At 44.1% G+C, this 21,950-nt stretch overlaps 1 protein-coding gene across 1 annotated transcript in view; it reads left to right on the plus strand.

Annotated features, from left to right (window-relative positions):
• Window positions 1–21,630, plus strand: part of LOC141927724 (melatonin receptor type 1C) — a 44,866-nt gene extending 23,236 nt beyond the window's left edge. The window contains exon 2 of the mRNA XM_074834974.1: window positions 20,762–21,630. Within this exon, the coding sequence (XP_074691075.1) occupies window positions 20,762–21,630 (869 nt within the window). The remainder of the gene's footprint in view (window positions 1–20,761) is intronic.
• Window positions 21,631–21,950: the final 320 nt, after the last annotated feature.

Here is a 21,950-nt window from a genome sequence, read left to right on the forward strand (position 1 = left end):
AGAAGATTAAATCAGCATCAAATCCATTAGTGAACTGATTTATCTATGTTGGCTAACATCATTTCAACCTCTTTGTCTTGCCTTTTTTTTTTCCTTCCTTGGGTGGCAACCCACAATCTCGCTGCTGTATTGCAGCACTACATGGTTGTTGCTCTGCTTAAAACTAGGTTTACTGCCCTCTAAACATTTTTTAAGCAGATTTAATTTTTTCATGGTAACTTTTTCTTCTGCGAATGTGCCATTTCTTTGAAAACTCATGGGACTTGATTTCTGGGAATATGCAGTCTTAGTTGTTGTAGGCTACTGCAGAACATGCCTGCAACGAAGAAGTTGCCTGTATTAATTGCCATGTGTATGTGTCCATTACTATTCAGTATCAGCTTTGAGATTCCCTTCAGGAGACCTGTTCCTCACCTCCATTGTGGGCCTGCTTGTAGTTGTCTTGCCAGTCTTTGTTTTCCTCATTTTAGTTTCCTCCTGATTGGAGGACTGGAGCCTCACGGTCAGGTTCTGGTATCAGTTGAAGTCTAACCTGTGTCAGAGACTTTCTCCACCTGTGGGATATTTATAAGGTGTCTGTCTTTTGTGGATTCTTTCCTAATTTCCTGGTCTTGGATTTTGCAAATTCTACCAAGAAACATGTATGCCAGCTATTATCCCCGCCTTTGTTAGTCTTGCTGAAGCAGTCAGCACTTCAGGGAAAAGTCTTGGTTTAGAGGAGACTTCTGCTAATAACTCCTTGCCCACAATGAGATATTCAGTTTTCCTCTTCTAGGCTGAGACATGAAAGATGAGTTAGTTTGACTTGAAGCCAGCAGCAACCTCTCAACAGTATTGTGATGCTACCTCTGGTTTTCTTGGTGTTTAGCATCATTTGTACAGAAGAGAAGTAAAATGTTGCACATCACAATGAAGCTAGTTTTCCTATAGGCTGGTTCTGCATTGGGTGAGTATGAACTTGACTGAAACTCGTCCCAGTCTGTGGTTTTGTAACTGAATTACCCCGTTTCCTGGAAAACCTGAGGTCACCTGATACCTTTTTTAATGAGTGCAGTCACTCACAATACCCCTGCTTTGCTGGGGACCAGTTTCCATTGTGTAGAAACTGGTTTTTTTCAAATGAGTCATCCAGTCTTCTATAAAATGTGAATGAAGTTGGTCTTCAGGAACAAAAATTACTGAGGAAAAACAGGCAGTGTGATCAGACACTTCATTTCTCCAGGAAACTGGGCTGAAAAACGGAGATGAGCAGCACTGATATTCTGAGGTTTACACCTATGAGGGAAAAGTCTATTCATGTCCAGCTGTTGTTGGTAGGTCCTTTTACTGTGAAAGCCATCTTCCTGTGTTGGGAATATTTGTAACTTATGGTTTATATAGTCATGATGTAGCAGCAACTTCAGGTCTACCTCAACACAGGGACTTTTGGGGGACTGTCAGGGTGGTTGTGTGGAGGTTCAGGATGGTTTAGCTCCTTGAGCCCCTGAGAACAGCTTCTTGGTGTCTGGAGTCTCCAAGGCATGCATCCTTGTTCTTGATATTTACCTGTCTCCTGAGGAGAAAGGCGACAGCCCTGGTTTATGTGATTCTGTGATTACCAGAATTGACTCGCTAGAAGCTGATATTGTTGTAAATGCTGCCATTATCCCAAAGCAGCCTCTGCATATGCTTCAGCACATGCCCGTCTTTCAGGCAGTCTAAGAAACTTGTAGCATTTACCATAACAATGATTCGCAGTGCTCTGTCTTCCATAATTACCAGACCATCTGAGGATTGTGCAGGAAGTGCTGATAAAGGAACCCAAATAATAAAGTGAAGTAAAGAGCATAGGTGTGTTCCTGTCACAGAACACTCCAAGGTCCATAGTGCAGCTGTAGCTGCTCCTGGTGCAAAGGCTTCTTTGCAGATGCTTCAGTAGGTATTGCTTCCATGGAGCCACATCATTTTTGAATCTCTGCCACATGTGCTTAAATGTTCCCACGCTGGGCCCCGGGAACAGAGTCCTGTGGTGTGTTGTGCTGTGCATGTGTAGCAGGAGGCATAGGGGGTATTTTGTTCTTTTGATGAAAATTTCATTGCTTTTGCTCTTAGTACTTCGATGTCCTTCACATGTTCCTTTCCTGAGTAGATGTTGCAGTCCTATAGCTGCTTCAGTCTTCTTGGCTGTTACGTAGTACTGTTGTTATGGCCAGGGTTACAAAGCCATGCTCTTGTACATAGACAGCAAAGCTCTTTTTCCTGGAATATGAGCAAGTGTTCAGTTTTGGGAAGCCAAGAGGTATGTGTGAGCTTTTTGTTAAGTGAGACCCACTGGGAGATGTGCAAACAGCAGGAGCCTGAAGGGGAAACCAAGGCTGGACCTCAGTTCCTGATGCCATGGTCTCTGAGAACAAGGAATTAGCTTGGGGCTCTGGTTACAGAGAGGGAATTGTCTGCAGGCTGTGTGTGACCACCTCTGTTCCAAACCAAGCATAAATTAAACAAGCAACACTCATAGTTTACCCGTGAGCCGCATCACTGCTTTCTCAGATGCTGACCTGCGAGGCCATAGGCAGCTTCTACCCTGTGCCAGGAGGACAACAGTGTGTTTGTCTCATGCAGTGTGATTTTCAGTGGGTCTTCCCAATTATCCCCTAGAAATCAGCTAGTGAGGTTTTTCTGGAAGAGATCTTCAAGCGCTTTGCAGACTGACAGGCTGCGAGCATGGAAGTGTTGACAGTCCAGGAATGGACCATGACTGTATTCAGTTGCATCCAGCTTAGAGCATGAAAGATTTCCAAGTCAAGTGGAAGCTGCAGGGTAACTGCGGGATGCAGAAGTCCAAGCTAGGAGTTAGTCAAGGGCTCTTCTGATTCAGACCGCTATTGTTACAAATCCCCAGTCATGTTTGTTAACCCAGCTAGCTCTGTCCTTTTCCAGGGCCACAGCACCTCTAGCAGCAAAATGTGCTTCTGGTACCGTGGTGGGGTAACAACTCCATCTAGTTGTGTGGGAAGAGTGTTGCCTACTGAATTTATAGTTGCGTGTGCTGCAGTTCAGCATTTCTCATCTAAACCCCTCCCAGTTTGGGGACTGAGGGGAATGCCCAGAGAGGTGAATAGGGCTGTGCTACTGCCGGTTTTATCCTGCTTCTTTCCGTTGTTCTTGCATATCACAGGCTCTGGAGATTGCTCTGCACAAGGTGGTTCAAAGTGAAGTGTTCAGCTTGGGAGAACTGCCCAAGAGCCAAAAGGTGAGCACATCAGAAATATTTTAATTTCTATTTCTATTCTGTCTTCCACTGAATGACATCCTTGTAGTTTTAAACACCAGTGAATGCAAGGAAAGCAGATCTTCTGCTGGCAGAGCAGGAAGCTGAAACAGAGGCAGTGGTTTGCTCAAGGCTACATGGTGATTAGTTGGGGAAGCCCTTGCTTGAAACAAGTATGGGTCTCTTGTTTGTCCTTGGAGTCAATGCTCCAATATGAGACTAGCTCTGACTAATTAAATGCAGAATTACCCAGTGTGATCACTTCCTGCCCTCTAAAGAAATACAAAACAAAACCTGCCAGCACTGCGCCCTCACACTATGGGGCTGGCTGGCTGGTTATCTACTTAATTTGTTTGGTTTTTCAGTGTTTCTTTTGGGCCTGACTGAAGCAGAATCATCCCGTCCCCTCTGGAAATCAGCATCCTTCAGGCAAAATGTATAGCTTGGCTTGCAGGACACTTTTCAGTCCCAAATATTTCTTGGTGACTGCTGTGGTACCTCTACAAAATCAACTTCAGGTGTGACTTGTGTAAGCCTTGTGCATTTCTGTTCCCTTCTGTCGATCCCAGCAGTCTTCATGGGTGAAACCAGTGCCTGGTGGTGTAGAGAATTTGGGAGTGCTGATACCTGAGGACAGGTATGGCCTCGACCTATGTGGGCAGAAGGAAATGTGTGGTCTGTTCCAAGATGGCATTGATATTGATGCTACAGACCCATCAGCATCCTCCATGTTGAATGAGTGCATATTTTTAAGGAATATTGTAACACCAAGAGAATAATGTTAAAATTTGGTCTGGTAAGATTTATTACTTTAATATCGGAGGGTTCCAGCTGATACCAGATTAATATATTCATAGGGTTTTAGGAAACACTTGGGTATTAACAGTTACCTTTTAATCTGAAATCTTTGCAAGGGTCTTGTGTCACTTCTGAGCTAATGCCTCAGCCTGTCTTTATAAGAGGTTAAATTTCTTTACATGGCGTTTTGAGATTAAATATGAAAGAGGGAAACTGGCCCTTTATTTTAACAAGTTCCCATTTGATTTAACAGCTGCTGTGAGTTCTGTCTTGTCTTTTTGGCTGTATTTGCTGCTTTGGCAGCGTGTTTCTGGATGTCAGTTTTACAGAGTTCTAATGAAGTGCAACACTTTTTTCTGTTCGCCACAGCTGTTATTTGTCATTTGATATAAATCTACCTTTTTATTCCTGAATAAATGACAAAAGGACAGTTAGTATCAGAAGGCAGTGCTGGCATGAGAATTTTTGCTTTGTTGTTAATGTATAAGCAGCCATCACTCTCCTTTTAAAGGATGTGTTGTATAGCTGAATTTTGGAAAGGCTTTGAACTCCTAAGGGAACTAAAGCCGGACTCTTCCCCTGTTCTGCCCTTTGCTACTGCCTTGTCCTAATTAGCAGTTAAACTCCATGCTCTGCACTCCTGGTGCTGAGATGCTGGTTTCCGGCAATCGTGCTGGGTTTGTTTTTCATTGTGGTGCAGTCATGTCCTGGTTTCGGCTGGGATAAAGCTAATTTTCCTTCTTAGTAGCTTGAATAGTGCTGCGTTTTGAGTTCAGTATGGGAATTCAGTATGAGAAGAATGTTGATAATATACTGATGTTTTCACTTGTTGCTAAGAAATCAAGGACTTTTCAACTTCCCATGTCTTGCTAGTGTGCAGGTGTACAAGAAGCTGGGGGGGAGCAGAGCCAGAGCACTGGACCCAAATTGGCCAATGGAATATTCCATATCATATAACAGTGCGATTAAGGTTGGCCAGGAAACTTGCTCTCTTCCAGGATTATGGTTTCAGGATTTTTCCTCCTCTGGGATCGCTAGCTGGAGATTCGCTGGGTGTTGGTGGTGAGCAATTGCATTGTGCATCACTTGTTCGTATATTCTATTATTGATATTATTATATAATTTTTTTTTAATTTTATTTCATTTCAATTATTAAGTTGTTTTTATCTCAACCTATGAGTGTCCTTACCTTCATCCTTCCAATTCTCTCCCCCATCCTCTGGGGCGGGGTGAGTGTGTGGCTGTGTGGTGTTGGACTGCTGACCGGGTTTAAACCATGACAAGTCAACACTGTGAGTTGCTTCATTTGTGCTCCCAAATGAAGGCTGTTAGATCTGCTGAGTTAGCAGACATGGGCCCATGCTCCTTGGGGTGCATCTTCCCCCACCCTGGAGTTGGGGAGATGCGACAGCCAGAGCGGGGTGATGCAATAGCCTGGGCACGGTGTGCCCCTGGGGAGGTTCTTGGATGGTTCAGACTGGAGAGTTTGCTGCAAGAGCTGGTCTTGGTTATATTTTGTAAATCTGTTAATGAAGCTGCAAATCCTGGTTTCTTTTAGCTCAGACATTACAAATAACTTCCTGGATTCCTTAGAATATATACAGATACTTGACAGAGCTATTTGAGTCTGTTAAAAACTTCATGTGGTTGGACAAGGGCGGTCCTGCTGGACTGAAGATGACCCCCTTGCTCTCAGAGGTGTTTCCTGAGCTGCCTAAATGAATGTACAACCCATGTTGGTGCGTTCACACGCCTGACAGGGAAATGCACACCATAGCATGCCGTGCAGCCAGCTCTGCTCAGAAAGCAGAGTGTGTTTGCTGGACTCCTCTCGGTTTCTCATTCATGTGCAAAGTTCTCATCTGTTTCTGGTAACGCACCAAGCAAACTTTTGAACAGAATTTCTGCAAAGCTTTTTTGTAGTGCATGCTAAGCTCACCTTAGATCTCCCTGTCCTGTGTTTCTAACAGCTTGCTTTTGAGGCTCCCTGTGAAAAGGAAGTGGGCAACATGCTGTGAGTTCTTGTTGCCTACCTTGACGTGCTTGTGTTACACTCCAGCTGAGAGGTAGAAATTCTCATCCTTTCTAACCCTGTCAAATCAACCCCCTCTCAGGAAGATATTTCTAATGATATGTGATATTGCAAGTACCCTTAAGATTTCATGATGAATGTATGACATTGGTGTTTGCATTTGGACACAAGGACTTCTCACTAGAAGACTCTATATTAAGCCCATACCTCATTTAATCCTTAAATTTTCTGTTACTTTGGAGTTTGCTGATAGACAAAAATACTTCACTGGGGACAGATAACAACATGGGGATTACTAAGAAGAGGAAATGGAGGGTCACAAATGGTTCTGAAGAGACTGGGAGGCAGGAAGTAATATCTTAAGCTTAATGAATGACGGCTCTTTAAAAAATGCTGTTAGATAGTCTAGGAGTGGGGAAGAGGGCTTTTCAGAAATTGCATAGAGTGAATGAGGTTTTTCTTTTAGAAATTTATGAATCTTGACCATTTCTCATGTCTTTGGAGAGGATGGCAAATTAAAAGATGTCCTCTAAAACTGATAGACATTCCAACACTTCAGGAGCAAAAGGCAGTGTGAAAACCTGTAACTCTTCTATTTTGCCCCTGCTTGGGGGTAGGTCTCATGCTGGCCTAAGGTCCTTTTAAGTTATTTCTTTGTTTCTGAGCTTGCTCAACCAGTACATGCCTAAAACCTTTTTTTCTAGCAAGCGGTGTGGAAGGCAGCTTGGATTTGAGTGATGGCAATGTTGATCTAGAAATGCTCCTTGTCAGTAATTTTTAGGAGAAGCTGTGCCTGAGAGGGATGGTCAACCCAGGGGCCCTTCCAGCTCTGTTGTTGCTGATGGGTTTCATAGTCATACCCTCGGCCATACAAACACGGAAGGGGGGAGCAGAGTCTCCCTTACCAACCACCAGCTGGGTTAAAAGGTCCACTTGGGGTTAGCGTTTAAAGGGTTGCACGCAGCCCTCTCTAGGCCTTGCTGGCTCATAATGGGAGTCATAAGGCTCGAGTTACACTTTACCACTTTGAAGTATCCTGGTATGGATATTAAGTAGTTTCAGAGAGAAGAAATCTCTGTGATTTATTTCTTGCTAAGGGAAGTTCAATAGAGATAAAAAGGGAAAGGGAGGGGAAAGTTTAAGGGGACACTCAAAGCACTATCACTTGATGGTGATTATACAACTCTAAAAATAGGCCTGCTCTTATCACTACAGACTAGAAAGTAGGTCTCAAGGGCGTTTCAGGATTAGGCAATTGAGCTAAGTACATCAGAATTTCTTTGGCTTACATGGATGGCCTTTTTTCCTTTTTTTCAGCAACTTTTATTCTTTCTGGTGTTTTTTGCTGAGGGCAAAAGTTTGTGTAAGAGCAAAATCCAGTGATGCTCTTGCAAGTGGAAGCTGTCAGTGGCAGAGGTGTCTGCCAGCCTCATCACTTGTGGCCCACAAGTGCAAGATCTCCCTTTTAATGTGCATATTTCTGCCTACAAGTACGGCTACTTACTTCAAGAGCTTCCCCCAGTAATTTAGGTGTCAATCCCATGAAATCTTATTCTTCTTCAAGCCAGCTGGATATTAGCCACCATTAGACTCTGTATTGAGATCAGTGCACCCATATGAAATATTTGTTCACGCAGGCTCATGTCAGAACATGTTTACTGTGGGCTTTGCCACAAAAACATCTTTTTTCTGTTAATATACCCACACATTGCACCTCAAAGATAATTAAGTTTTATAAGTCACTAGGAAAAAACCAGAACCAGATGCCTTCCAGCAATACCTGTGGGACTCCCCAGTCCAAGTTCCTCGTATCATCGATCATTTCTTGCTGCCCATCCTGTACCCAGCCTTGACATGAGTCCTGTAACCCTGTGGCATATCTGGAGTGAAGCTTTTGCTTATGTTCTGGGAAACACTGTTTTTTGGACTCATTTCTGGGAAAATGGAAAAGGACCTTTAGGGCATGCGTTGTTTTTTTGAGGTAATTTTTTCCAGTATCATTTTTATTCTTATTGAATCAGCTTTAACTGTTTGCATTGGACTTTTGCCGATGCAGTTGTATCAGAGTCCCTAAAGTGTTCCCAGGTGAAAGTAACTCTCCATTTCCAATGGGATTGGTAAATAGTTGTGAATGAACCAGGAGGTCCAGAATAGATTTTCTTTTACTTTCTACTCTCCTCCTCTCACAGTTCACAGTCTTGATGAAGCCATCAAACCTTGGGTCTCTTTCTTTCCCCATCTGTAATGTAAGGAATATTACTCCTCTTCCTAGAAGATTGTGAAGGCTGGATGAACCATAATTCAGGTAGTTCAACCTTTTTCCTTGCCATGGGGCTGGATGCTGGGTTTGGAGGACTGGCTATGCAGAGGAGTGTAAGTAGCTCCCCCAAAATGTGCTGCTTTCCTGTTCCTCATGGTACCATTTCTCTTCCAGCCTCATCCTCGCTGCATGTGCATACTGTGGCAGTATCTGCTTCATTGCCAGGTCCAGTGTGAGGCCACAGGAGAAAAAAATGTGAGCTGGAAGGAATTCTGTGGACTAAATCTACCTCATGGTTTATTTGTATAACCTGCTTTTATAACATTGGCCACCAAATGTTTGAAAAAATACATTAAGGTTATCAGAAGAAAAGCCATTCAATTGCAGTGTGGCACTGTAAGACATACAAGGACTATGCTGTAGCCTACAACAAGGCTATCACCTTGGAGATAAATGGGATCCCAATTATGCTTCTTTTTCCTAACCCTAGTGGCAATTTCTGTGCAGAAGCAGAATAAATATCCTACCCCGATTATCACCCTGCTACTGCTCTAACACCCAAGCCTTCATTTAGGTAACCTTTATTCAGTTCAGTATTTAACTAGCAGACCCTCTGTTTTCAGTGCTGAGAAGATGAGCAGAAAGGAGCTGGTTTGTTACAGTGATTGGCAAAAAGGCCATTTATGAGAAAGCTGGTATGTGCCCAGCTCATCAACACCAGGGTGTGCTGGCCCCTGCCCACGAGTCATGGTCAGTGAGGTCTTTGCTTGGCCAGTGAATTCCTCACCCCAAGCCCAGATCGAGAAGTGGCTTTAGAAGGTCAGCTTTGGTTTAGGAAGGCATCCAGCCTTTGACTGATCAGATCATGGGGCGCCAGGGTGCAAAGTTCGTGCATCAGACATGAAGCCCCAAGTAGGTTAAGTCTGGAGAATATCTAAGAGCACCAAGGGTAGAGTAAAGATGGAGAGGAACACGCCTGTTTTCCTTCCATCTCCTGCCAGCATGTTTACTCAACACATTTACAGCAAGAGGAGGAGGGTGCTGTGTAATTACAGTGAGGACAGATTTAACAGCTAAGGCAAATTAAATGCAGATCTGTTATGGCAGACTGGAGTGTTCATTTGCCTGTGAACAAGTCTGCTTCCTGCAACTCTCTGCATGATGGCTCTCTTCCTTACATCCCTGCATTTCCCTTTCTTTGGGCTTTGACACCTGCTTGCAGGACAGTTTTTCTTAATTAACAAACCTAAGATTTGCCCCATAATACTGTAAGAAAAGTGCAGGCTGATACAGCTTCAGTTTCATGCTTTTCAAGACAGCTTGCAGAGGTAGCAGATTGACAAGCCCACTTGCACTTGGTTTGTTTCAGATTTGCCCTACCTATGTGAGATCAGATTCTGGTTCAAGGAATGGGGTTTGTTTACCCTCTCCAAAACAGATGAGAAAGGAATTTCAGCTAAATAGTCTGTATGGCACAGACTAACCTGACTTGGCAGCGGAGAACAGGAGTTCATGAAGTTCCTGAGGAGGCAAGATTTGCTGGGAAGGAAAATAGTCCTCCTTAGACCAACCCAGAATGGGAAAAGTGGATAATATTCCTCTGGGCACATGACCCCATCTCAGCATCGCTGAGCTGAGGTTGCTCAGAGCACAGCTGCTCTGTGTTAGTGTGTGTACCCAGCAAAACTCTGTTCTGTTAACTCAAGCTCTCCTATTACTATTTCTCTAATTATTGAGTTAGGCTTAGTTATGTTAGGAATTATTTCTAGGTATTATTTTAGGCTTAGTTATATTAAGAATTGGCTCAATGGTTGCACTCAAAGAGCTGCAGTCAACAGCTCAGTGTCCAAGTGGAGAGCAGTGGCGAGCGCCTTTCCTCAGGGGTGGATGTTGGGACCAGTGCTGTTTAACATCTTTATTGGCCACATGGACAGTGGGATCAAGGCACCCTCAGCGAGTTCACCAACGACACCGTTGACATGTGGTGCGGAGGACACGCTGGAGGGAAGGGATGTGCCATCCAGACCTGACCAGGCTGGAGACCTGGGCCTGTGCAAACCTCATGAAGTTCAACAAGGCCAAGTGTAAGGTCCTGCACATGGGTCAGGGCAATCCCAAGCACAAATCCAGGCTGGGTGATGAGTGGATTGAGAGCAGCCCTGCGGAGAAGGACTTGGGGGTGTTAGCGGGTGGAAAACTGACTGTGAGCCAGCAATGCGCGCTTGCGGCCCAGAAAGCCAACCATGTCCTGGGCTGCATCCAGAGCAGTGTGGCCAGCAGGTCGAGGGAGGGGATTCTCCCCCTCCGCTCTGCTCTCATGAACCCCCCCTGCAGTGCTGTGTCCAGCTCTGGGGGCACCAACATCAGAAGGACATGGACCAGCTCGAGTGGGTCCAGAGGAGGCCACAAAGATCATCAGGGGCTGGAGCACCTCTCCTGTGAGGACAGGCTGAGAGAGTTGGGGGTGTTCAGCCTGGAGAAGAGAAGGCTCCAGGGAGACCTTATAGCAGCCTCCCAGTAGTTAAAGGGGCTACAGGAGAGCTGGGGAGGGACTCTTGATCAGGGGATGTAGGGATAGGATGAGGGGTAATGGTTTTAAACTGAAAGAGGGTAGATCTAGATTAGATAGAAGGAAGAAATTCTTCCCTGTGAGGGTGGTGAGACACTGGCACAGGTTGCCCAGAGAAGCTGTGGCTGCCCCCTCCCTGGAAGGGTTCAAGGCCAGGTTGGACGGGGCTTTGAGCAACCTGGGCTAGTGGAAGGTGTCCCTGCCCATGGCAGGGGGGTTGGGACTAGATGAGCTTTAATGTCCCTTCCAACCCAAACTGTTCTATGATTCTGTGATTCTATTACTTATGTTGATTACTTTTTTGTCTAAAAATGACCTTTATCTTTATATGGCAACTGACATTTTTTTGTTAGTCTCTTGCTGTCAGAGTGCTAGAGGAGATACTGATGCCAGGATCAGTATGTGTTAAAGATCTGTCCTGAGCTTCCATTAGAAAGTGAGGCTGGATTTGGGGCAGCATTTTGTGTTGTGCTGGTCTGTGTCCAGACTGAGCTTCTCCTCTATAGCCTAAGCTCAATTTGCTCCCTCCTGATGTCGGGTACTGTACAATGCTACTTTGTTTCAAGTCTGAATCTTTAAAAAGGATGTTAAGATGTATCTTGAAACGGACATCTGAATTTGGTATTACAACATCTAATACATCCCAAAAGTGAACCTATGCGTGTGCACAAACAACCCTATAAAAAGCACCTTTAAGTCTTAATAGGAAATCTGGCTGCTTTGACTCTCCCCTCACCTCACGCAACTTCTGTGTTCTGTCCTAAGGCTTAACCAACAGACAAGCTACAGTCTGAAAAGGTTTTGCCTGTAGCAGGTTTGGACAAGATTTGGTCCAGAATGAGTTAAAGGCTAAACGACCTTCACTGATAGAAACATTTTTGTGTGGATTTTTTTTTTTATAATACCTTCATCATTTCCATATACAATTCAAAAGAGTTACAGGCACAAAAAATCACCTCCCATCCCCACCAACTAACCAGAAAGAGCTGGGACTGGAGAGAGAGACTTATCCCTGGGATTGCAAGGCTGGGAGCCTGAAATAAGCTGTTAGTTGTGTCAGGGTAACACCTGTCCTTGCAGTGGAGGTCCAAGGGTGTGGTGACTGATGTTGTCCCTGAGGTTTAGGCAACAAACTGTGCTGATGAAGCACAGGGAAGAGCAGGAGCCAGCTCCTGGGCTCAGCTGTGTTGGTTCAGCAGGGCTCACCAGGGCAGTCAGACATGATTTTTATTGGTAAAGTCAGCTGTGTGTTCAGATCTGACTATATGCTCTACCTGACAGCTGCCTAGGAACTGGTTGCTTGCATGTAGCTCCTTTCCAGGCCAGAAACACACTTTGACTGGCACAAATAGCAAAAGAGCATTTTTAAATCTATTAAGCCTGAGTTCACAGATTTTGTTTAAGAATAGTAGCAGATAGCAAATGGTGTCAGTACAACTGCTAGGACTGGAAGAGGATGGATGCTGGTTTGTCACTTCAATAGATGCTGGCAATAATTCACATTTATGTTTATATAGGGCCTTTCCTGTTTCAGAGCACTTTACAAACCAGTTGATAAATAATGGACTTGGAGTTATTGTGGGCTGGTAGAGCTCACCTCTGTGCTCGTGTGGCCAGTGTCTGAGGGTAACCATAAGGGCATCAGCCTGTACTCCCTACGCAGTCTGGATGGGAATTAGGCAGCTCCTTAAAATCACATAGTACCACTCAGCAGGGATTTCAGGCAGAAAAGGAGGGTAAACAGCTGGAATTCAGAGGGTGGCACTGATAGCCAGGGTGTCAAGTGGGAGTTTGGGGACCTGGACTCCGTCTCCCATGGCTTCAAGAGGTTTTGTTTAGACTCTTCCCACAGACCTGTCGTCTCCCCCAAGAAGCTGCCATCAGGAGTAGGCAGCCATCAGCCATGCTGTCCCTGCAGAGCCAGACCTGCAGCCAGTGCGTGGGCTCGGCTGGCACCCGGAGGTGCAAATGGGAGGGTGGCCCCAAGGCCCTCCTGCCTCCGGCACTTGCTCTCTATCAGCCTTGCTGGGATGTTTGGTGTTTCCGAGCCCATTTGGAAGTGATACAGGGAACAACCGAGTTTTTAAGCTGAATGGCTTGCTATCTCATAGCCTTCCTGCAGGCTATGGGTTTGATAGGTGTAACAGTTCAATGACAGTAGTCTGGGGCACATAACCAGAAGGGGTACTTCTCAGCACTTTTTTTTGTATATGTAAAGAGCCAGATCAAGACCACTGCTTAGTCCTCCATTACTAGCACATCTAGTTGCCATAATTGCATCCAGGAAAAACATTACACTAAGAGCTAAGTTTAGAAATCCAGAAGTATTGCAGCAGCATGGTTTTCCCTCATGCAAAGGGTCAGAACTTCCAGGAAAAAGTCATTAAAAGGCACATAAATGAGCAGAAAATTGTATTTTTAAAAAGTTGAAAATTGTTGGAGTTAGGTAAAACATCAACTTTACATAGTTTCCCTTTTCTTTATATCTCCAGATCATCTTTTCAGGAAGGTGTGCCTAAACTGATGGGGATGTGTTAGGAATAGTGTGGGAGAACAGGGGAAGCTTGCCAAACAGTGTTTCTCTGGGATAGTCTAAAAACTTCCTTTCTGTTTTTAAAATACTGAAACTGGGGAAGTTGCTCTGCACTGGTGCCAAAAGACAGCTGACCCCTTTTTTTAAAGGTCTGGAAGAAGGTGTAATTAAAATCATTTTTATTCAGTTGAGAGTGAATGTCCAGCTACCATCTGCGTCACACCAAGGGAACAATCACATCTTTTACATTATTTCCAGTGGTAAGTGATATAAGGAAAGATATGAAATCACGCGAGCAGGGCTGGTCTCTAGTTTCCAGCCTATTTCCACAGACTTCAGAGCTCAGATACAACTTTGAATCTGTCTGGCCTTAGCCAAATGAAAGTTATGAATCTCTGGGGTGTAAACACTGCAAATGATTGCCCTCCACTGCATTCAATTAGAACAGCTGAAGGCATGGCTCAAATATGTTTTTGACAGCAACACAATTAAAAGGTCATGACCTAAAAGTAAGTCTAAAATCCAGCAATCCACTCCTCCACCTGGCAGTGGAAGCAATTCCTTTCTTTAGCCATCAGCCAAAATAATATATGGGGCATAACAAAATAAATGTAATTGAAGTGCTGGGGAGCTAGTTCTTTCCACTTCAGTCAATACGTTGAGTTTTTTCTCCTGGAAGCAAGTCTTTCTCACAGGTCCGGAGGGAAAGGCAGCTTTCACGCAGCCGTGGCAATATACTGATGAGATGGCTAATGAAGCTTGCAGTCAGGATACCAAAGTGATGCCGAATCATCTGGTCGCAGAAGGGCGCAGGAGGAGGCTGAGAGTTCGTTTTCCAGACTGCCTCCCTCTCCGCCTTGGCCTTGCTCCTGCAAGGACATGGGGCTGGCACAAGGCAGGGAGCAGCACTAAGTGCCCACAGCTTTCCCATAGGGAATGATGCCAGTAAATCAGGTAATGGGCAGTAGCCCACAGCATAGTGCTGGTCTCTGGATTTGTGCCAGAGACTGTGCTGAGAGATCTCAAAGGACTTTTGCCAGGAGAAAGTTAAATTATTCTGGAGTTTTATGCTTTTGTCTAGGACCTTCATGGTGTCCTTAAATTGGATATTTCCATGTTCTCTAACCTTACATCCTAAGGATGCTGTGGGCTGGCAATACCTCCTGTCCTGTCTGTTCATTACCCTCCATATCATTTTATGCAGCACAGTCAGAATTTGAGACCAGCTGGCAGCCAACTGCATTGTCTGTTTAACTGCAGGAAAACACACTTTATCCCCCTCTGAATTCTGATGGGGTAATGGTAACAGATAATTGATTGAATGCTTTTTCCATTCTTTTGTTTATTCCTCTCTTTGAACAGACTCCCTAAATACATAAATAAAATCCTGAATTAAAATTTGTGGGTTAATGAATTGAACAACAGATCTGTTCGTTGCTTTTTTTTCCTGTTGCCTGTATCTCAGGGAGAGTTTCTCTGATTTTCACTTGTTCTCTCCTGTCAAACATTTTCAATTGTCAAAATGGGTAAGTAACGTGCTGGGCTGTTGTATGGGCACGTCAGATGGATCAGTGCTTGTCAGAATGCTGAAGAGTGACAACAATTAACAGTCTGGGATTTCTCATGTGCCATTTTGTTGCTCTGTGTGTGGTGTTCACTGTGCCCTTGAAGCCAAGAGCTTGCGTGGAGCAGTGACATGGGTCCTAGTCCCCTATAGAAGGACAGTTCTTAAATGCTCTTTGATGGGGTAAACATTGTCTTCCCTGGAGTGATCCTTTAGAGTCTGTGTTGTAAGGAATGCTTGTCAGAGTGAGGGCTGCAGGATCAGGATCTCCCAACACCACAGTATTATTATCCTTCTAAATTACAGCAGTGTATGATCAATATGATTGCACACGCTCAATGATATCTTTATATGATAAAAAGAACAAAATTGGTCTGAAAGTGTTTTCTATGAACTGACACTTAGTTTGCAGAACTGAGCACACGCTTCATGTCTGCACACTGGAGGTTACTGAGCTACAAGCAAATGCACAGTGAATGGCAGGTAAAAACAAGAAAAGGAGGCTATCAAAGCTAATAAAGAGGCTCACTGCATGCTGAATAAAGCTTTTTTGACTTTATCTTTTTGCCTGGGGCAAACAGTACATTTCTGTTTTGCAGTGAGCATAAGGTTTGGAAGGTTAGAGAATATTACGTTATGGTAAGTGGTCATCAGAGGCTTGCTTTACAGTCATGATCTGTTAAATTTTTTACTGAACCTTGTTATATATATCTCTCTGAGGTTGATGTGAGTCTTAATTCCAGTTTATCTCCTTGTAGACATAAGTCTGAGTTTTTTATAAAACCTGAAAGGAAAAACATAAAGTTTAAGATGTGTTTTATTAGAAGCCACAAATAGTAAGGTGTCAGCACAAACGTACCAGTCACCCCAATAAACTTTTAGCCTTGTGTCATTGTGTATCTTAGCATGTTTTTCTCAACATAGGTTTTTATACCTGTTGTTTTACAACTGTCAGTTATTCTGGCTGCAGCCAGACAGATGCTAGGGTCTGATCTCACTGCTGGGAGAGGTTGGGACGGTGTGGGGACTGGTCAGGCAGTGAGCCCCCATGGCACTCATGTCCATCGAGCTTGTGGGTCAGCTTCTCACCTGCTGGCCTTGAGGCTGTTGTATGTAGGTTTGTTTGCCTCAAAATGCTGTGCTGAGCACAGCTCCAGATGGCTGCAAGGTGGCTGACAGGAAGAGGCAACCCGGACAGTAAAGCCCTCTTTCCTCCTCAGTTGAAGCTGGACTCTGCCAGGCGAGCAGAAGTTGATCTGCAAAACTCTTTGCTTTGAAGCAACTCCTGTCGCTCAGGACATTTAAATTTCAGCATTGTGTTTACAGCTAACAGTGTTAACTTCAGGCTGCATTGAACATCTGTATCTTGTTAACCTGAAGCAAACAGTTCTGTGGTATTTCAGCGTGGAATGTGAGCGTAAGAGAGCTTTATATGGATAACAGAGAACAAAAGTTTTGGGTGCTTGCTTTGGACATTTTGAGATGTAGAAAAATAGCCAATTTTCAGAAAAATATTTTACCTCCATCCCCTTCACCCCCCTTCCCCTTTTAACCCTGTGTCTAGGTTCAAGAGACCTAAACCACAGCCCCTGTGTACTAAAGGACAGCCCCCAGCTCTTGTGTGGGAACAGCAGATCTCTGCAACTGGAGCTTGTGCACCGAGGGATTTCCAAGAGCCTCTTAAGGCAGGCTCTTGTATTTGTACAGCAATGCTCAGTTAATCTCTGTAGAAGAATGATGTGCTTTTCTATGAAAGTCAGGTGCTGTTAGGGCAGCCTGTCATTGAACACCTCTACATATGTGGTTTATTGATTTGCAGAACTCGTTGCAGTATTTCCACATTTCCTAGCACCAGGACTTGACAATAAATCCTCAGATAACCTGTGTTGTTGGATAATCCAGGCAAAATGAGAGGCAGGGCCAAAGAACTGCTGGAATACAGGAGCAGGCTGTTGGAGTGAGCAGAAACAAGATTGCAGGAGTATGGGAGGGAGGAGGGGAGCTCAAAGGCAGGAGTACTAGGGCAGAAGATGTTCTGGGATAAATTCCCTTTTGTATTACTTGTGCATGCTTATAATCTGCTCTGCTGCTGGGCTTCAGGTTGTTTTGTGGGGTTTTTTCCCAAACAATTTGTGGATTGCACTGTGAACAGTGTATCATACCTCTAAACCTATAGCTTTGTGTTGGACCTCTGTAATGTAAAAAGACTTAAAGTTTCTCTGAAAAGGTGGCCAAGTCTGTATTACTACTGTGCTTGTGACAGGCTTGACTTTCTCATGATTCTTCATGTATGATTCCATAACTGGAGGATGGAGCACAGTGGCACACAAACCGAGTTACACCAACTAGAAGTTAAAAACAGGATGGAAAATGTGAAAGCTAATAAGGAAATATAGTCACATGCCAACAAAGAGGAAAAAAATACATCTGAAAATAGTGTCACAGAAGCAGATAAGTTAAAATTTGAGATGAGATAAAGTCCTGCTGGTATTATTTATGGGCAGGACTCCTTTGTTTTATAGTGGAAAAATGTAAAAAAATACAGTAGTGAAGATCAGTGGCAGGAGACTGCTCTTTACCTTCCCTAAAAGCCACACGTTAGATGGCTTCCCATTCTGCAGTGTTTTTGGGAGTGAGGGTCCGATCTCATCTTCCAGAGGACAAGACACGAGCCTTTGGCTGCAGGGCCCAGCACACGGTGGTCTCATAGCAAACCGGGGATTGCAAGGCTGAAGCAATTTTTAACTCAAGTTACTCTTATTTTAATAATTAGCCAGCAGCCAGTTCCCATACTTTGAAGGGCATGTTCTGCTTTGGAGGCATGCAATGTGCCCCCTTTTCTCAGTACTCAGTCATTAAAAATACACCGATTTTCAGGATTGCTTAACAAATGGCTATTATATGGGTCTGACCTTCATGTTCCTCTCACCAGAAGAACAATGTGAAGTTCACCACACTGCCAAATAAAATGGAAGATGAGTTTGTTTCTGTGAAATAGTACTGAGTGAACCTTTCTGACCTTATTTTCAAGGACCCGACACCCTGCCAGGGCGATAGGCCTCCTAGCTGATAGGAGAGCCAAGACCGCAAGGTGAAAGCACACAGCAGAGGATGGCAGGTTTGTTCTCCAAGTAAAGGAGGAGATTATTCTTGTCTTGACAAAACCATCTCTTTTTTTCCCTGCTGGAGCAACATGCGATGAAGTGGTGTCAAAATAATACAAACAATACTGTGCTTTTGGATTGAATCCAAACTACTAAGGCCATCCTGAGAATAATTTTTTATAGATTTTTTTCCTCCTATATTTTTACTTTCTTCCAACTATTTGAGTTGGTGAAGAAAGGCTGACAGAGACTGCTCCCAGCAGCTGGCAGTGGTGTGCTAAGGCTAATAATTTTCCCTATGACTTTGCTAAGCTTTGAAATCCCCTGGTGTGCTGTCTTAAGTAGGGAATATCCAGCTTTGTTCTGCTTTGCCTGATTCAGAACTGGTTGTGGAATGTGGCTTTCATCCCCAGCAAATGCAGAGGCTCGCTCTCCGGACACCTGTGTGTATAAATATGTATCCAAGTGGGACAGGTCCAGTGAAGAGGGAGGGTTGTGGTGCCATCAGTGGAATCTGTCTCCAGCATCCTCTGGAAGTCTCTTAAATTGGGTTGCTGATACCTCTCTGTCTCTGCTTTGCTGTCGAAAATTTTTTTGAAAAGCTTTCCAAAAGGAAATTCTGGTGCTGGGGACACATTTTGCTTTTTGTTGAAGTGTGCATTTTTGATCAAATGAATAGAAGTTTCGCTGAAGAAGAGCATTCCCTCTCTAGGGTGCCTGCACGAGCACTAAGCCTGACCACAGGTGGTTTTGCCCCTGACAGTGGGTAGAGAGTTAATTATGTGGGGACCAGGTTCAGTGACTGCATTTTAAAAAGCTCCAAGTAAGGTATTAAATCAGCAAAACAGCAGCACTGAGGCACAGCAGCCACAGAAGTTGTGTGCTGTGGTAAACCTGTGTATGTGAAATCCCTCTCTAAAAAGATTTCAGCACTTCACATGACCTCTGCTAATACTTATTTTTAAAAGGCGCTTTGTGTCAGCTGTTTCAGCTCCACGCTGCTGTGGGTTATTCTCAAGTCTGGACTGTTTTCCAGTCAGCGTGAAGTGGACTCTGCTGCCTGATATGAACTGTTGACTTGTCCTGATAGTTTCTGTTGTCAAAAAACACAGCAATGAGCCAACTGCAATGGCAATGCAGCTGTGATTTCTGCCAGCCTCTGGGTATGTTTTCCAAATACTGAAGCCAGTGACCTAGCTGAACTGAGATCTCAGTGAGTCCTTTCATGGATACTACTGAAAAAGACCTCTTCTTAGTGCTTTTTTTCATATAATCTGGTAGACAGCAGGATATGAGGGTTTGAAGAGGAGTGTGATCAGTTGGCTGGGATGTTGCCTACGACACTTAGGGGCATAGGTGGTAACACCTTAAATGTGTTAAATATAGGCTTTGCTGGCACTCTAGAAATATTTTACTTCCTGCCACTGCAGATATATCTGAAGGTGTATCTGGAAAAGCAGCTACTTTTTCTAGTGTGCTGTCCTCTAACTGCAATGTTGAGCTCCTCCTGAAATGACAATTTGTCTAGTCATCAAAAAGCTGAATATTGATAGATGTCCTTTTCAACATTATAGCTGATCCTGTAGTTACACTAAAAGACTTCGAGGTCCCTTTCTTAATGCATTCCTCTATTCTGACTGGCAAACTGAACAGAAAGGGGTGTTTGCATACCTAAAAATAAACCAGACTCATAAAATGAGTAGTAACTGCTGTTAGCAAGTCACTGGTTGCCCAGCTCATTGGAGGCTGGTGTTGTCCCACACAATGTGCCATTTTCAATCCATCAAGGCTTAAATTATTTTATATTTGCACAGACTCTTAACTCTCTCCGTTTTAGAGCCTAAATGAACAACCTGCAACATACACTCTGCAGGGATGGCTGACAGCAGCTTATTAATCATATTCCCCGCCCAGCCCAGACAGTGTAGGAGTGACTGACCTTCCATATTGCATTGAAAAACTTTAATATTAAAGGAACATGAAAACATACCAAATAAGATAAGCACATAAAGGCTGGCTGAACCATGAGTCCTGGAAGAACACACACTCCTTAGCATGAACACTGCAGAAATTCTCTTGAAAATATACCTGTTCACATGCAAACGACCAAAAAAGACCTTTCCTGTGCAACTGCTGTCAGTGCAATGAATAAACCACTTGAACACTTAACCTGCCTGCCCCAGTTCTTTGGCCCATGATGGACAAAGCTTATGTAAAGTGTCACTATGTGATGTTATAGGAAGTATTGTGTCCTATATAGTATTTAAAAGAATGAAGTTCTCTGCAGGACAGCAAATGTGAATGGCTGCCTGGTGACTACAGCCATGCTGGCTGATTTACAAGGCGAGCAAAATCTTTTTCTCTTACACAACTTAGAGGGATGCAGGAACCTGACCCACAGCCATAGCTGAGTTAAGGGTAACGCTTCCAGTTTAGAATTTTCTTAAGAAGGAATATGCAGGTTAATCATGCCTAGTTATTCTCCATTGCTGCCACTAGTAGAGCAAAGTCTTATTTTCTAGGATTTCAAATCCTCAGTGGAGGGTAGAGTGAAGCCCATTAGAAGAGTTAGGCCTCAAGAGGAGTTCTGAGTAGTGAGTTGTCTATCTGGACCTACACTAACCTCTCATGGTCTCTCTCCTTTTTTGTAGGCAACATCTTTGTCGTCAGTTTGTCTGTTGCAGACCTTGTAGTTGCAGTTTATCCATATCCTCTGATCTTGAGTGCCATTTTCCATAATGGATGGACCATGGGAAACGTTCACTGCCAGATGAGCGGGTTCCTGATGGGCTTAAGTGTCATCGGGTCCATTTTCAACATCACAGCGATTGCAATCAACCGCTACTGCTACATCTGCCACAGCCTTCGGTATGATAAGCTCTTCAACCTGAAGAACACCTGCTGCTATCTCTGCCTGACCTGGATACTCACAGTAGTGGCAATTGTGCCAAACTTCTTTGTTGGCTCCTTGCAGTATGACCCCCGGATTTACTCCTGCACCTTTGCCCAGACAGTGAGTACATCATACACCATCACAGTGGTGGTGGTTCACTTCATCGTCCCACTGTCCATCGTGACGTTTTGCTACCTACGGATCTGGATTTTGGTGATTCAAGTCAAACACCGGGTAAGACAAGACTGCAAGCAGAAGCTCAGAGCAGCTGACATCCGGAATTTCTTGACTATGTTTGTGGTTTTTGTGCTTTTCGCTGTGTGCTGGGGACCATTAAACTTTATTGGCCTTGCTGTTTCAATTAATCCTTCAAAAGTGCAGCCACATATTCCAGAATGGCTTTTTGTCCTGAGCTATTTTATGGCCTATTTTAACAGCTGCCTCAATGCTGTGATCTATGGGCTTCTTAACCAGAATTTCCGGAAGGAGTACAAAAGGATACTGCTGACACTCCGGACTCCCAGGTTGCTGTTCACCGATGTGTCCAAGGGTGGGACGGAAGGGATGAAAAGCAAGCCGTCTCCAGCCGTAACAAACAACAGCAACCAAGCTGAAATACATTTATGAGTCCCAACAGTACTATTTATTCTGGATTACAGTTGTATATATAATATAAAAGAGCCTTTCTATGTGTGCAATTCACAGCTGATGTTGCTGGGCCTCATGCAAGGAAGGAGTCTGCTACCTTTCATGCTTAGCTTATTGCTGCGACATCAAGGCTTTGAGTAAGGATTGTCAGAACAGAAACGACTGATCTTTATTTTATTTTCTTTTTTCATATGCTATCTTTCACCATGTGCCTAGCTAATAGGTTTGGTTGCTTTTGCCATAAACATGCCAATACCCTTGAAAAGGGAAGCGTTCAGAGTGCATGGGGAAATACAGTT

Source organism: Strix aluco, chromosome 10 (assembly GCF_031877795.1).
Source record: "Strix aluco isolate bStrAlu1 chromosome 10, bStrAlu1.hap1, whole genome shotgun sequence".
Taxonomy (NCBI): domain Eukaryota; kingdom Metazoa; phylum Chordata; class Aves; order Strigiformes; family Strigidae; genus Strix; species Strix aluco.